Source organism: Anolis sagrei, chromosome 12 (assembly GCF_037176765.1).
Source record: "Anolis sagrei isolate rAnoSag1 chromosome 12, rAnoSag1.mat, whole genome shotgun sequence".
NCBI classification, from domain to species: domain Eukaryota; kingdom Metazoa; phylum Chordata; class Lepidosauria; order Squamata; family Dactyloidae; genus Anolis; species Anolis sagrei.
The window spans coordinates 17,716,429-17,734,151 of NC_090032.1; the positions used below are offsets into that span (position 1 = coordinate 17,716,429).

The 17,723-nt window shown below is 43.9% G+C and overlaps 1 protein-coding gene across 2 annotated transcripts in view; it reads left to right on the forward strand.

The window, feature by feature from the left end:
* The window catches only part of RCE1 (Ras converting CAAX endopeptidase 1), a 37,925-nt gene extending 22,954 nt beyond the window's left edge, over positions 1–14,971 (forward strand). For both annotated transcript variants that reach the window (XM_060758370.2, XM_060758371.2), the window contains 4 exons: positions 8,443–8,610; positions 13,205–13,276; positions 13,576–13,638; positions 14,420–14,971. In XM_060758370.2, coding sequence (XP_060614353.2) covers positions 8,443–8,610; positions 13,205–13,276; positions 13,576–13,638; positions 14,420–14,667 — 551 coding nt within the window. In that variant the 3' untranslated portion in view covers positions 14,668–14,971. The remainder of the gene's footprint in view (positions 1–8,442; positions 8,611–13,204; positions 13,277–13,575; positions 13,639–14,419) is intronic.
* Positions 14,972–17,723: the final 2,752 nt, after the last annotated feature.

The window sequence follows — 17,723 nt, forward strand, 5'->3', positions numbered from 1 at the left end:
AGGAGAAATATACACTGTACACGACTTCCTTATATACAATCCGTTTACACATAGCAATCACCGATTGGTTCCCAACTCATTGACTCAACTCAAACCCAGGATTGCATTATTCACAATCACCTGGACTAGGCCAGAATACATTCCCCAAATGATTCCCTATATACAGTTAATGCATGACTCAGCATTTCCAATAGAAGCCCATTAGCAGTGCATGACTCAGCTATATTACATTACAATACATTGTAAAACCTGACAGCAGCTACTTTGGGAGATGGTGGTTGGGCATCCGGACAACATGGCCGATCCAGCGTAGTTGATGGCGGAAGACCATCGCTTCAATGCTGGTGGTCTTTGCTTCTTCCAGCCTGCTGACATTTGTCCGCCTGTCTTCCCAAGAGATTTGCAGGATTTTTCAGAGGCAACGCTGATGGAATCGTTCCAGGAGTTGCATGTGACGTCTGTAGACAGTCCACGTTTCGCAGGCATATAGCAGGGTTGGGAGGACAATAGCTTTATAAACAAGCCCCTTGGTATTCCTATGGATGTCCCGGTCCACAAACATTCTCTGCTTCAATCGGAAAAAAACTGCACTCGCCGAGCTCAGGCGGTGTTGTATTTCAGTGTCAGTGTTGACATCTGTAGACAGTCCATGTCTCACAGGCATATAGCAGTGTTGGGAGGACAACAGCTTTATAAACAAGCACCTTGTTCTCCCTACGGATGTGCCAATCCCCAAACACTCTCTGCTTCGTTTGGAAAAATGCTGCACTCGCAGAGCTCAGGCGGTGTTGTATTTCAGTGTCAATGTTGACTTTTGTTGAGAGGTGGCTGCCAAGGGAGCAGAAATGCTCAATGTTTTCTAATGTTACACCATTAAGCTGCATTTCTGGCATTGGAGAGGGATTGGCTGGTGACTACTGGAAGAGCGCTTGGGTTGTTCAATGACAGGCTGAGCTTCTCGTATGCTTCTGCGAAGGTGTTTAGAGTGGCTTGTAGGTCTTCTTCTGAATGCGCACAGACAACGTTGTCATCAGAATGGAATGGAACGGAAACCCTCGCAATAAGTAAGGGAACACTTCACAGGGCCTTCTCGGTGGTGGCCCCTCACCTGTGGAACTCACTCCCCGGGGAGATTAGATCAGCGACTTCCCATTTGTCATTCAGAAAAAAATTGAAGACCTGGATATGGGACCAGGCTTTTGGACATTCTGGCAGCTAAAGGAAAGACCTTGATGATGGGCAGGAATTGACGGAACGGAATGGATTTATGGAACTCTGAACACTGAGCATGAGATTGTTTACTATTGTGTTATGCACTGGTGTTTTTAACCTGTTAACTGTTTAATTGCTTTTATGTATGAATGTATTTTTGACATAGGCATCGAATTGTGCCTTCCTTTGTAAGCCGCCCTGAGTCCCCCCTTGGGGGTGAGAAGGGCGGGGTAGAAGCAACTGAAATAAATAAATAAATATTTGTACAGAGTCCCCTTCGGGGTGAGAAGGGCGGTATATAAATGTCGTAAATAAATAAATAAAACAAAAATTCAATGCTGAAACATACTAGACTTTACACATACAAAAACATTGAAATCACTCATCTTGATGTTAAAATCCTCTCTTTAAAACTGTTTCAACCAACCAACCAACTTGTATAGAAACCCCACTTGCCTAGTTTCCAACAGACCTCACAACCTCTGAGGATGCTTACCATAGATGTGGGTGAATCATCAGGAGATAATGCTTCTGGACATGGCCATACAGCCCAGAAAACTCACAGTAACCCATTATTATTATTATTATTATTATTATTATTATTATTATTATTTGAAACACAACAAGATGAATCCACAGCAGACAAGATCACTCTGCTGGCTGTTGAATTGGATATTATTATTATTATTATTATTATTATTATTATTTGAAACACAACAAGATGAGTTCACAGCAGACAAGATCACTCTGCTGGCTGTTGTATTGGATATTATTATTATTATTATTATTATTATTATTATTATTTGAAACACAACAAGATGAGTTCACAGCAGACAAGATCACTCTGCTGGCTGTTGTATTGGATATTATTATTATTATTATTATTATTATTATTATTATTTGAAACACAACAAGATGAGTTCACAGCAGACAAGATCACTCTGCTGGCTGTTGTATTGGATATTATTATTATTATTATTATTATTATTATTATTTGAAACACAACAAGATGAGTTCACAGCAGACAAGATCACTCTGCTGGCTGTTGAATTGGATATTATTATTATTATTATTATTATTATTATTTGAAACACAACAAGATGAGTTCACAGCAGACAAGATCACTCTGCTGGCTGTTGTATTGGATATTATTATTATTATTATTATTTGAAACACAACAAGATGAGTCCACAGCAGACACTCTGCTGGCTGTTGAATTGGATCACACGTCGGACACTTCCCAAGTGTCTAAGACTGTGTGATGTATCGGTGAATAATGCATGCAGATCCCAGTAAGGTGGCCTTTTGCAGCGGACAGATCGTAATTTTGTCAGCGCCTATTGTGTTTAAGTGCAGGCCAAGGTTTTGAGTCACTGCACCCAGTGTGCCCATCACCACTGGGACCACCTTGACTGGCTTGTGCCAGAGTTTTTGCAGTTTGATCTTTAAATCTTCATATCGTGTCTGCTTATTATTATTCTTATTCTTATTATTTGAAAGACAACAACAACATATTATTATTATTATACATTGCTTTCTCTCTCCACAAAGTGGCTGATTATTATTATTATTATTATTGACACAAAAACACAGTGTGTCACAGCAACCGAGATTTCTATGCTGGATTTCGTATCACAAAATCACAAGTCGAACCCTTCCCAAGCGTCTAGGACTGTGTGATGTATTATTATTGTTGTTGTTGTTGTTGACACAAAAGTACAGTATGTCACAGCAAAGAAGATCGAACCCTTCCCAAGTGTCTAGGACTGTGTGATGTATTATTATTATTATTATTATTATTATTATTATTATTATTATTTTACTGACACAAAAGCACAGTATGTCACAGCAAACGAGGTCTATATGCTGGATTTCGTATCACAAAATCACAAGTCGAACACTTCCCAAGTGTCTAGGACTGTGTGATGTATTATTATTATTATTATTGACACAAAAGCACAATATGTCACCGCAAACGAGATCTATATGCTGGATTTCGTATCACAAAATACAAGTCGAACACTTCCCAAGTGTATTGTCGAAGACAACAACATATTATTATTATTATACAGTGCTTTTTCTCTTCTCAAAGTGGCTGATTATTATTATTATTGTCATTATTATTTTACTGACACAAAAGCACAGTATGTCACAGCAAACGAGATCTATATGCTGGATTTCATATCACAAAATCACAAGTCGAACACTTCCCAAGTGTCTAGGATTGTGTGATGTATTATTATTATTATTATTATTATTATTATTATTATTTTACTGACACAAAACCACAATATGTCACAGCAAACGAGATCTGTATGCTGGATTTCGTATCACAAAATCACAAGTCGAACACTTCCCAAGTGTCTAGGATTGTGTGATGTATTATTATTATTATTATTATTATTATTATTATTATTTTACTGACACAAAACCACAATATGTCACAGCAAACGAGATCTATATGCTGGATTTCATATCACAAAATCACAAGTCGAACACTTCCCAAGTGTCTAGGATTGTGTGATGTATTATTATTATTATTATTATTATTATTATTATTATTTTACTGACACAAAAGCACAGTATGTCACAGCAAACGAGATCTGTATGCTGGATTTCGTATCACAAAATCACAAGTCGAACACTTCCCATGTGTCTAGGACTGTGTGATGTATTATTATTATTATTATTATTATTATTATTATTGACACAAAACCACAATATGTCACAGCAAACGAGATCTATATGCTGGATTTCGTATCACAAAATCACAAGTCGAACACTTCCCATGTGTCTAGGACTGTGTGATGTATTATTATTATTATTATTATTATTATTATTGACACAAAACCACAATTACTTACTTACTTAGGCGATCCCTCGTTGGACGAGTAAGATGGTCTTCCATTATGGATTTCCTTGTGGGTCCGTAGGTGGCTGTGGAGCCCTATTCTTGCTCTGCATCTTCTTCCGCAGTGAGGGCATTGGTTTCCAGGTGGAAGGCGTTCCCGGTCGGGGTTGGCTTGACGCGCCTTCCTCCTGGCACGTTTCTCTCTTTCACCCTCCACTCGTGCCTCCTCGAATTCTGCAGCACTGCTGGTCACAGCTGTCCTCCAGCTGGAGCGCTCAAGGGCCAGGGCTTCCCAGTTCTCGGTGTCTATGCCAGAGTTTTTAAGGTTGGCTTTCAGCCCATCTTTAAATCTCTTTTCCTGTCCACCAACGTTCCGTTTTCCATTCTTAAGTTCGGAGTAGAGCAACTGCTTTGGGAGACGGTGGTCAGGCATCCGGACAACGTGGCCGGCCCAGCGGAGTTGATGTTGGAGGACCATCGCTTCAATGCTGGTGGTCTTTGCTTCTTCCAGCACACTGACGTTTGTCCGCTTGTCTTCCCAGGAGATTTGCAGGATTTTCCGGAGGCAGCGCTGATGGAATCGTTCCAGGAGTTGCATATGACGTCTGTAGACTGTCCACGTCTCACAGGCATATAGCAGGGTTGGGAGGACAATGGCTTTATAGACGAGCACCTTGGTCTCCCTACGGATGTCCCGGTCCTCAAACACTCTTTGCTTCATTCTGGAAAATGCTGCACTTGCAGAGCTCAGGCGGTGTTGTGTTTCGGCGTCGATGTTGACTTTGGTGGAGAGGTGGCTGCCAAGGTAGCGGAAATGGTCCACATTTTCTAATGTGACACCATTAAGCTGTATTACTGGCATTGGAGAGGGATTGGCTGGCGACTGCTGGAACAGCACCTTGGTTTTCTCAATGTTCAGTGACAGGCCGAGCTTCTCGTATGCTTCTGCGAAGGTGTTTAGAGTGGCTTGTAGATCTTCTTCTGAATGCGCACAGACGACATTGTCATCAGCATACTGGAGTTCTATAACAGATGTTGTTGTAACCTTGGTTTTGGCTTTCAGTCTGCTGAGGTTGAGTAGCTTGCCATCTGTCCGATAGATTATTTCCACTCCGGTGGGAAGCTTCCCATCAACAAGGTGAAGTATCATAGCGATGAAGATGGAGAATAGAGTTGGGGCGATAACACATCCCTGTTTGACACCGGATTCCACTTTAAATGGGTCACTTTGGGAGCCACTGCTGTCCAAGACTGTTGCCATCATGTCATCATGGAGGAGCCGCAGGATGTTCACAAATTTGTTAGGGCACCCGATTTTGTGGAGGATGGTCCAGAGAGCGCTGCGATTCACTGTGTCAAATGCCTTTGCAAGGTCGATGAATGCCATGTACAGGGGTTGGTTTTGTTCCCTGCATTTTTCTTGGAGTTGTCGTGCAGTGAAGATCATGTCCACGGTTCCTCTGGAGGGGCGGAAGCCGTTCTGGGATTCTGGGAGGGTGTCTTCTGAGAGGGGCAGAAGGCGGTTTGCAAGGATTCTTGCGAGGATTTTCCCAGCGGAGGTTAGAAGGGAGATACCTCGATAGTTTCCGCAGTCTGTTCTTTCCCCTTTTTTGAAGAGGGTGATGATGGTGGCGTCCTTGAAATCTGCTGGGATTTTCTCGGTCACCCACACTTTTTCTATGAGCTGGTGGAGTTGGTGTGTTAGCTCAGGTCCTCCCTCTTTAAAGATTTCAGCAGGGATCCCATCTGGTCCACTGGCTTTGTTATTCTTCTGTTGGCTGATGGCATTGCTGACTTCTTCCAAACTAGGCAGTGCTGCAAGCTCATCCCTGGTTTGTTGTTGTGGGATTTGTGAGAGGACCTCGTCGGCCACATTGGAGCTGCGGTTCAGGAGGCTTTGGTAGTGTTCTTTCCAACGTAGTGCAATTGAGTTTTGGTCCTTCAGGAGTTTGGTTCCATCTGATGAGCGTAGAGGCTGTATGCCATGGTTTCTTGGTCCATAGATGACCTTTGTGGCTTTGAAGAATCCCTGAGCATTATGGGTATCTGCCAGGTGTTGGATTTCTTCGGCCTTCTTTGTCCACCAGATGTTCTTGAGTTCTCTTGTCCTTCTTTGGACCTCAGCTTTTGCACTAGCATAGATCTTTTTCTTAGCAGCACAGTTGATGTCTCTCTGCCATGCTTGGAAGGCTTTCCTTTTCTTGTCAATTAGCTGTTGGATCTCGATGTCATTTTCATCAAACCAGTCTTGATGTTTCTTGGCTTGGTATCCAATAGTTTCTTCGCAGGCTTGGATGATGGAGGTCTTCAGTTTGTTCCAATGTTCCTCAACATTTTCGGGGTGTTCTGTGGGTAGATGGTCCTTGAGTGCTGTTTGGAGATGGGCTCGCCTGGAGGGCTCCTGAAGGGCTTGGGTGTTCATTTTGCGCCTTGTCTTCCTTCCTTGGAGTCTGCGCTTGGGGGCGATCTTGATAGCCATCGAGGATCGAATTAGCCTGTGGTCAGTCCAGCAGTCGTCAGCACCTATCATGGCTCTTGTGAGGAGCACGTCACGGCGGTCTCTGGCGCGTGTGATTACATAGTCTAAGAGGTGCCAGTGCTTTGACCGGGGGTGCTTCCATGATGTCTTGAACTTGTTTTTCTGGCGGAAGAGCGTGTTGGTGATGACAAGGTTGTGCTCCGCACATTTGGTGAGAAGCAGGATGCCATTTGAGTTGCTGTTTCCAACCCCGTCTTTTCCTATGGTGCCTGGCCACAGGTCGAAGTCTCGCCCGACTCTTGCATTGAAGTCCCCCAGGAGAATGATTTTGTCCTCCTTAGGTATCCCCGATAGGACGGTGTCCAGCTGACAGTAGAATTTCTCCTTGATGTCTTCATCAGCGTCTAGTGTTGGTGCATAGGCACTTATGATGGTTGCCCGTTGGTTTTTGGCAAGATCAACTCGGAGGGTGGAGAGACGTTCGTTGATACCAGTGGGTGCTTCGGACAGATGTTTCATCAGATCATTTCTTATAGCGAAGCCAACTCCGTGCATTCTTTGGTCTTCTTTGGGCAGTCCCTTCCAGAAGAAGGTGTAGCCTCCTTTTTCTTCTTTCAGCTGTCCCTCTCCTGCTCTCCGGGTCTCCTGAAGGGCTGCTATGTCGATGTTGAAGCGTCCCAGCTCCCTTGCGATGATGGCAGTTCTGCGTTCGGGGCGTTCACTGCCACTGTTGTCCATCAGAGTCCGTACGTTCCACGTACCGAAGTTCATTTTTCTTTTTTGGCCGCAGGGTGGTGACCCCACTGGACGCGGCAGTCCAGTCAGGGATGAGTGAGGCAGACTATGTTTGGGGCACCTTTTCTAGCCCCCTCCCCATGTGGGGTGAGCAGAGTGGGTCCTCAATAGGGCTGCTCAGTCGTGGATACAGCTGCCGAACTACTCAACTGCCTCGGACCTTGAGGTAGAACGACTGAGTCCGTACCCACCGCCCATGTGCCAGTCTGTGACTAGGGGCTTCCAGATTTCACAGTCCTGCCCCCGTCGCCACTCGCTGATCGCCATGGGACTTTGGTTGGTTGGTTTTTATTTTCTGTGGAAGACGCCTGTGCGTGGATTTTTTTAATGTGTGGAGGTCAGTGCACAACTGATCAACACACAGACTTCACAGAGTGAGGTTCCACTGGTGATGTAGTTTAACACAATGACCGTGGCTTCTCAGTCTGTTGCAGCCTTCTTCCGCCTTCGCAGCCGTTGTAACATGTGCCATGTTATCCTCCGCCTGCTCCGCCGTTGAGGTCTTTGGGTCTTCGGACTGTGCTTGGTCTGGGACCTCCCCCGCAGCCACTCCTGGGAGTGCACGACTCCAGTTGTTGTGCCTACAGGTTCATCGGAACACGCAAGCCCCCTCACCACGACAAGGTGACAGTCCATCGAGGGGGAAGATGCAGCATTATTATTGACACAAAACCACAATATGTCACAGCAAACAAGATCTATATGCTGGATTTCGTATCACAAAATCACAAGTCAAACACTTCCCAAGCGTCTAGGGCTGTGTGATGTATTTTCGAATGATGCGCACAGATCCAAGTATTATTATTATTATTATTATTATTATTATTATTATTATTCAGGCCATGAAAGCCTTCGACAATACATCTCCCTAGACATGTTGTGAATCCCAATTAGTACAGACCCATTGAATCAATGGGATTTGCCTAGATGTAGAGCCATTGAATCAATGGGATTCCCCATTCAGCAGTGGATTTGCATGGGCCTGCTTTCATTATAACTGTCTAAAAAGATGCAGCATTATCTCGTTTTTGGTGCTAGCTGTGTTTACGTGTGTGTGTAAAGGAGGTGGGTGGGGTGTGAGTAACGCTGCTCCTGCTCCTCCCAGACCCCAACTTCTGGGTTCTCTGTCTGACCGACATGCGCTGGCTCCGCAACCAGGTCATCGCACCCTTCACCGAGGAGCTGGTGTTCCGCGCCTGCATGTTGCCCATGCTCGTCCCCTGCACAGGATTGGGGCCGGCCATCTTCACCTGCCCCCTCTTCTTCGGAGTCGGTGAGTACCATCTTATTACTTGCAGGATATCCTCCCCTTGCCTTTGTTTTGCTTTGCACAAAGCTGGTGGGTAGAAAAGCAAAAAAAAAAAACCCTCACAACAACCCTATTATTATTATTATTATTATTATTATTATTATTATTAATTTATTAGCTTGGGTTCCCGGCATTGCCCAGGTTATTTTAAAAAGTCATTTTTTAAATTGACTTAAAAAAATTAAAGAATTTCCAAACGGCACCCATTGACGCCAATCTTTTTTTTGCAACAGGGCGCATTTACAATGGATTCTGCAGCAAATGCTTCAGCTGTGCTTCATAAAAAAGAAGCATCAGCCTCATTAGCAAGCCTTACACATGCTGATTAATTCTCAGTGAATGTTTGGTGTTTATACCTATTTTATATATCTACTAGCTTGGAAGAATTTCCAAATGGCACCCATTGACACCAATCTTTTTTGTAACAGGGCGCATTTACAATGGATTCTGCAGCAAATGCTTCAGCTGTGCTTCATAAAAAAGAAGCATCAGCCTCATTAGCAAGCCTTACACATGCTGATTAATTCTCAGTCAATGTTTGGTGTTTATACCTATTTTATATATCTACTAGCTTGGAAGAATTTCCAAATGGCACCCATTGACGCCAATCTTTTTTTGCAACAGGGCGCATTTACAATGGATTCTGCAGCAAATGCTGCAGCTGTGCTTCATAAAAAAGAAGCATCAGCCTCATTAGCAAGCCTTACACATGCTGATTAATTCTCAGTGAATGTTTGGTGTTTATACCTATTTTATATATCTACTAGCTTGGAAGAATTTCCAAATGGCACCCATTGACACCAATCTTTTTTTGCAACAGGACGCATTTACAATGGATTCTGCAGCAAATGCTTCAGCTGTGCTTCATAAAAAAGAAGCATCAGCCTCATTAGCAAGCCTTACACATGCTGATTAATTCTCAGTGAATGTTTGGTGTTTATACCTATTTTATATATCTACTAGCTTGGAAGAATTTCCAAATGGCACCCATTGACACCAATCTTTTTTGCAGCAGGGCGCATTTACAATGGATTCTGCAGCAAATGCTTCAGCTGTGCTTCATAAAAAAGAAGCATCAGCCTCATTAGCAAGCCTTACACATGCTGATTAATTCTCAGTGAATGTTTGGTGTTTATACCTATTTTATATATCTACTAGCTTGGAAGAATTTCCAAATGGCACCCATTGACACCAATCTTTTTTTGCAACAGGGCGCATTTACAATGGATTCTGCAGCAAATGCTGCAGCTGTGCTTCATAAAAAAGAAGCATCAGCCTCATTAGCAAGCCTTACACATGCTGATTAATTCTCAGTCAATGTTTGGTGTTTATACCTATTTTATATATCTACTAGCTTGGAAGAATTTCCAAATGGCACCCATTGACACCAATCTTTTTTGCAACAGGGCGCATTTACAATGGATTCTGCAGCAAATGCTTCAGCTGTGCTTCATAAAAAAGAAGCATCAGCCTCATTAGCAAGCCTTACACATGCTGATTAATTCTCAGTGAATGTTTGGTGTTTATACCTATTTTATATATCTACTAGCTTGGAAGAATTTCCAAATGGCACCCATTGACACCAATCTTTTTTTGCAACAGGACGCATTTACAATGGATTCTGCAGCAAATGCTTCAGCTGTGCTTCATAAAAAAGAAGCATCAGCCTCATTAGCAAGCCTTACACATGCTGATTAATTCTCAGTGAATGTTTGGTGTTTATACCTATTTTATATATCTACTAGCTTGGAAGAATTTCCAAATGGCACCCATTGACACCAATCTTTTTTGCAGCAGGGCGCATTTACAATGGATTCTGCAGCAAATGCTTCAGCTGTGCTTCATAAAAAAGAAGCATCAGCCTCATTAGCAAGCCTTACACATGCTGATTAATTCTCAGTCAATGTTTGGTGTTTATACCTATTTTATATATCTACTAGCTTGGAAGAATTTCCAAATGGCACCCATTGACACCAATCTTTTTTTTGCAACAGGGCGCATTTACAATGGATTCTGCAGCAAATGCTTCAGCTGTGCTTCACAAAAAAGAAGCATCAGCCTCATTAGCAAGCCTTACACATGCTGATTAATTCTCAGTCAATGTTTGGTGTTTATACCTATTTTATATATCTACTAGCTGCACAAAATGCATAAAGTTGTGGGTGAACTACAACTCCCATCATGCCAGGTTAACCCCCAGAAACTCCTATTATTATTATTATTATTATTATTATTGCCCAGGTTATTTTAAAAAGTCATTTTTTAAATTGACTTAAAAAAATTAAAGAATTTCCAAACGGCACCCATTGACGCCAATCTTTTTTTTGCAACAGGGCACATTTACAATGGATTCTGCAGCAAATGCTTCAGCTGTGCTTCATAAAAAAGAAGCATCAGCCTCATTAGCAAGCCTTACACATGCTGATTAATTCTCAGTCAATGTTTGGTGTTTATACCTATTTTATATATCTACTAGCTTGGAAGAATTTCCAAATGGCACCCATTGACACCAATCTTTTTTGCAACAGGACGCATTTACAATGGATTCTGCAGCAAATGCTTCAGCTGTGCTTCATAAAAAAGAAGCATCAGCCTCATTAGCAAGCCTTACACATGCTGATTAATTCTCAGCGAATGTTTGGTGTTTATACCTATTTTATATATCTACTAGCTTGGAAGAATTTCCAAATGGCACCCATTGACGCCCATCTTTTTTGCAACAGGGCGCACTTACAATGGATTCTGCAGCAAATGCTTCAGCTGTGCTTCATAAAAAAGAAGCATCAGCCTCATTAGCAAGCCTTACACATGCTGATTAATTCTCAGTCAATGTTTGGTGTTTATACCTATTTTATATATCTACTAGCTTGGAAGAATTTCCAAATGGCACCCATTGACACCAATCTTTTTTGCAACAGGGCGCATTTACAATGGATTCAGCAGCAAATGCTTCAGCTGTGCTTCATAAAAAAGAAGCATCAGCCTCATTAGCAAGCCTTACACATGCTGATTAATTCTCAGCGAATGTTTGGTGTTTATACCTATTTTATATATCTACTAGCTTGGAAGAATTTCCAAATGGCACCCATTGACACCAATCTTTTTTGCAACAGGGCGCATTTACAATGGATTCTGCAGCAAATGCTTCAGCTGTGCTTCATAAAAAAGAAGCATCAGCCTCATTAGCAAGCCTTACACATGCTGATTAATTCTCAGTCAATGTTTGGTGTTTATACCTATTTTATATATCTACTAGCTTGGAAGAATTTCCAAATGGCAACCATTGACACCAATCTTTTTTTGCAACAGGACGCATTTACAATGGATTCTGCAGCAAATGCTTCAGCTGTGCTTCATAAAAAAGAAGCATCAGTCTCATTAGCAAGCCTTACACATGCTGATTAATTCTCAGTGAATGTTTGGTGTTTATACCTATTTTATATACCTACTAGCTTGGAAAAAGTCATATTTTTAACTGCACAAAATGCATAAAGTTGTGGGTGAACTACAACTCCCATCATGCCAGGTTAACCCCTACAAACTCCTATTATTATTATTATTATTATTATTATTGCCCAGGTGATTTTAAAAAGTCATTTTTTAAATTGTACAAAATGCTAAACTTGCTGACCGAAAAGTCGCAGGTTCGAATCTGGGGAGTGGGGTAAGCGCCTGCTGTTAGCCCCAGCTTCTGCCAACCTAGCAGTTCGAAAACATGCAAAGGTGAGTAGATCAATAGGTACCGCTCCAGCAGGAAGGTAATGGCGCTCCATGCAGTCATGCTGGCCACATGACCTTGGAGGTGTCTGTGGACAATGCTGGCTCTTTGGCTTAGAAATGGAGACGAGCACCAACCCTCAGAGTCGGACACGACTGGACTTTACCTTTACCTATCTATCAATAAAAATTATAAATATAAATAAATAAATAAATAAATAAATAAATGTAATGTAATGTAATTTTTGTGGGATTAACAGAACTCAAAAACCACTGGACGAATTGAGACCAAATTTGGACACAAGACACCTAACAACCTAATGTATGTCCTTCACTCAAAAAATATTGATTTTGTCATTTGGGAGTTGTAGTTGCTGGAATTTATAGTTCACCTACAATCAAAAGAACATTCTGAGCCCTACCAACAATGGAGTTGAACCAAACTTGGCACACAGTTCTCCCATGACCAACAGAAAATACTGGAAGGGTTTGGTGGGCAGTGTCCTTTGGTTTTGGAGTTGTAGTTCACCTACATCCCGAGATCACTGTGGACTCAAACAATGATGGATCTGGACCACACTCTACACGAATACTCAATATGCCCAAATGTGAACACTGGTGGAGTTTGGGGAAAATAGAATCTTGACATTTGGGAGTTGTAGTTGCCGGGATTCATAGTTCACCTACAATCACAGAGCATTCTGAACCCCACACACGATAGAATTGGGCCAAATCTCCCACATAGAACAGCCATGTGGACCACAGCAATGCGTGGCAGGGGATGGCTAGTATATATATATATAATATCTGTGTGTGCCTTTGTTTCTTGTCTCCCCTGCAGCTCATTTTCACCACGTCATTGAGCAGTTGAGGTTCCGCCAAGGAAGCACAGCCAGTATATTCCTCTCGGCAGGTATGGCTTTGCCACACTCGGAAAGTGGACATGTTTGGTGGGATGTGGTGTACGGACTAAAAAAAAAACCAATAGAGTCTGACTTCATTTATGGGAAATGTAAATGTGTACCTCCAGTGGCATGGCTATGATGTGTCTACCATTCCAACCCACCTTGTAAACAAAGTAGCCTGGCACAGCATTGAAGGGCCACCTCAACCTTATGGTGGTGGTCACAGTTAAGGCATTGTGTTGGCATCTTCCTGGCATTGTCTTACTTCCTTGTCCAATGCTTGACTGCTTTCTTCCTCTCTCTCCAGTGTTCCAGTTCTCATACACAGCTGTATTTGGGGCCTACACAGCCTTCATCTTCATCAGGACAGGTGGGTGAAGAAGACATGGGAAATATTATTATTATTATTATTATTATTATTATTATTATTATTATTATGTTTATACTCTGCTTTGGCAGGGCTCTTGGACATGTTTACACTGGGATGTCTGTGGTGGAGGAAACACATACAATCTAGGATGAAATGGTCCCTGAATGAAAGCCTTGACTTGGGTGGTGGGCAGTGGGTTGTTGGTGGAGGACATTGGCAGGACTCTTGGACATGTTTAGACTGGGATGTCTGTGGTGGAGGAAACACAAACAATCTAGGATGAAATGGTCCCTGAATTATTATTATTATTATTATTATTATTATTATTATTATTATTATTATTGGAGGGAGGGCCTTTGGTGTGTCCTGAGTAACGGGAGCTATAGCAGTTTGTGGAAGTGGGGAAATAAATAATAATAATAGTAATAGTTATTATTACTATTATTATCATTGGAGGGAGGGCCTGAGTAACGGGAGCTATAGTTGTTTGTGCAAGTGGGAGCTGTCTGTGTACGTGGACACCCCAGCCACATACGCACATACATATTTTCACATTCATTACGTGCATAGATTGACTAAACTTCGAAGGAGGTTTGTTTTCCTGAGTCGTGACTTGCTTAATTGGATTTCAGAGATGGTAAGTGGAGTGGGAGTGGGCGTTTGGAGGGAACCGTTGCCTAGACACGTTTGCTAGCGGCACGGTTTTCCCTCTGTACGCTTGTGATGAAAGTGTCTCCCGCCCACGTGTGGCTCAGGCTCTCTCCCCTTCCCTTCTCCGCAGGGCACCTCATTGGGCCTGTCCTCTGCCACTCCTTCTGCAACTACGTGGGCTTTCCGGCCGTGGGGGCGGCTCTGGAGCACCCTCAGCGCGTCCTGGTGGTCTTCTTCTACCTGCTGGGCGTGGGGCTCTTCCTCCTCCTCCTCCACCCCATGACGGACCCGGCTTTCTTTGGCCGCCTGCCCATCTGCTCCCTCTCCAGGCTGACCTCTCCCACCAAGAGCCTGGGGAGCTTCTCCTTCTGCTCCTGATGCTCAGCCCGCCACCTCTTTCCCTCGGGCCAAGCAAGACCTTGGCATCTCTCCTGCACGCTTGGGGTGGATTTGGAGTCGAGTTGCACGAGGGCGCAGGACACGATCCGATCACTCCTTGCCGAAAAGCTGCCGCCGAATCCCGTTTGTGGTGAGGATGTAGCTGGGCCTGCATTCCTGAGGACTTCTGCCCTGAGCCCTTTTTTTATAGTTCCCCAGTCGGGTGGGCATGGGGAGGCGGTCATATTTTCCTTCAGGTTCCCAAAAAAACTCTATTTTTATTATTAAAGATACTTTAAGGAGAGCTTTTCATTATTTCAAGGGGTGAGTTGTGATTTGGATAGAGCCATTCTCCATCGTGGTCAACGGTGAATTGCACATATGGTGTTTCCTGCGCCTGCGCAGACAATTCCAGCCATTCTCCATCGTGGTTAACGGTGAATTGCACATATGGTATTTCCTGCGCCTGTGCAGACAATTCCAGCCGTTCTCCATCGTGGTTAACAGTGAATTGCACATATGGTATTTCCTGCGCCTGTGCAGACAATTCGAGCCGTTCTCCATCGTGGTTAACGGTGAATTGCACATATGGTGTTTCCTGCGCCTGTGCAGACAATTCGAGCCGTTCTCCATCATGGTTAACATTGAATTGCACATATGGTATTTCCTGCGGCGGTGCAGACAATTCGAGCAGTTCTCCATCGTGGTCAACGGTGAATTGCACATATGGTATTTCCTGCGCCTGTGCAGACAATTCGAGCTGTTCTCCATCGTGGTCAACGGTGAATTGCACATATGGTATTTCCTGCGCCTGTGCAGACAATTCAAGCCGTTCTCCATCGTGGTTAACGGTGAATTGCACATATGGTATTTCCTGCGCCTGTGCAGACAATTCGAGCTGTTCTCCATCGTGGTTAACGGTGAATTGCACATATGGTATTTCCTGCGCCTGTGCAGACAATTCAAGCCGTTCTCTATCGTGGTTAACGGTGAATTGCACATATGGTATTTCCTGCGCCTGTGCAGACAATTCGAGCTGTTCTCCATCGTGGTTAACGGTGAATTGCACATATGGTATTTCCTGCGCCTGTGCAGACAATTCAAGCCGTTCTCTATCGTGGTTAACGGTGAATTGCACATATGGTATTTCCTGCGCCTGTGCAGACAATTCGAGCCGTTCTCCATCGTGGTTAACGGTGAATTGCACATATGGTGTTTCCTGCGCCTGTGCAGACAATTCGAGCCGTTCTCCATCGTGGTTAACGGTGAATTGCACATATGGTATTTCCTGCGCCTGTGCAGACAATTCAAGCCGTTCTCCATCGTGGTTAACGGTGAATTGCACATATGGTATTTCCTGCGCCTGTGCAGACAATTCGAGCTGTTCTCCATCGTGGTTAACGGTGAATTGCACATATGGTATTTCCTGCGCCTGTGCAGACAATTCAAGCCGTTCTCTATCGTGGTTAACGGTGAATTGCACATATGGTATTTCCTGCGCCTGTGCAGACAATTCGAGCCGTTCTCCATCGTGGTTAACGGTGAATTGCACATATGGTATTTCCTGCGCCTGTGCAGACAATTCGAGCCGTTCTCCATCGTGGTTAACGGTGAATTGCACATATGGTATTTCCTGCGCCTGTGCAGACAATTCAAGCCGTTCTCCATCGTGGTTAACGGTGAATTGCACATATGGTATTTCCTGCGCCTGTGCAGACAATTCGAGCCGTTCTCCATCGTGGTTAACGGTGAATTGCACATATGGTATTTCCTGCGCCTGTGCAGACAATTCGAGCCATTCTCCATCGTGGTTAACGGTGAATTGCACATATGGTATTTCCTGCGCCTGTGCAGACAATTCGAGCCGTTCTCCATCGTGGTTAACGGTGAATTGCACATATGGTATTTCCTGCGCCTGTGCAGACAATTCGAGCCGTTCTCCATCGTGGTTAACGGTGAATTGCACATATGGTATTTCCTGCGCCTGCGCAGACAATTCGAGCCGTTCTCCATCGTGGTTAACGGTGAATTGCACATATGGTATTTCCTGCGCCTGTGCAGACAATTCGAGTCGTTCTCCATCGTGGTCAACGGTGAATTGCACATATGGTATTTCCTGCGCAGACAGTTTGAGCTATTTTCCATCGTGGTCAACTGTGAATCACACATATGGTTTTCCTGCGTGTGCACAGACAATTCGAGCCATTCTCCTTCGTGGTCAACGGTGAATTGCGCATATGGTATATCCTGCGCCTGCGCAGAGAATTCAAGCCAGTCTCTATCGCGGTCAACTGTGAATCACACATGGTATTTCTTGCGCCTGCGCAGACAGTTCGGAATCTTCTAGGAAACTTATTAGACACTTTTAGGCAGTAGCCCCACCCACTCTCCCCATAGAGTATATAGCCAGTGGGAGGGGTTACTGCTTCAGTTCATTACATCTGCCGCTTTCGCAGCAGTTAGGGAATCTTTTTGCTTTCAGTCTAGCCCCCTTTCCCACCGCAGTTTCCCACTTTCCCAGCCCCCTTTCCCACCCTAGTCTTTCCTTTTTCTATCTTTCCCCTTCCTACCCAAGTTTTACCTAGCCCCATCCCCTCTCCCCCACTTTTCCATCTCGCTTTCCATCCCTTCCTTCCCCAGGTTCCAAACTCTCTTCCCATTTCAGTCTAGCCCCCTTTCCCACTGCAGTTTCCCACTTTCCCAGCCCCCTTTCCCACCCTATACTTTCCTTTTTCTGGTTTCCCCCTTCCTACCCCAGTCTTTACTATCCCCAGCCCCTCTCCCACTTTTCCATCTTGCTTTCCATCCTTTCCTTCTCCAGGTTCCAGCCTCTCCACATTTCAGTCTAGCCCCCTTTCCCACTGCAGTTTCCCACTTTCCCAGCCCCCTTTCCCACCTAAGTCTTTCCTTTTTCTAGCTTTCCCCTTCCTACCCAAGTTTTACCTATCCCCATCCCCTCTCCCCCACTTTTCCATCTCGCTTTCCATCCCTTCCTTCCCCAGGTTCTAGCCTCTCCTTCCCATTTTAGCTTAGCCCCCTTTCCCACTGCAGTTTCC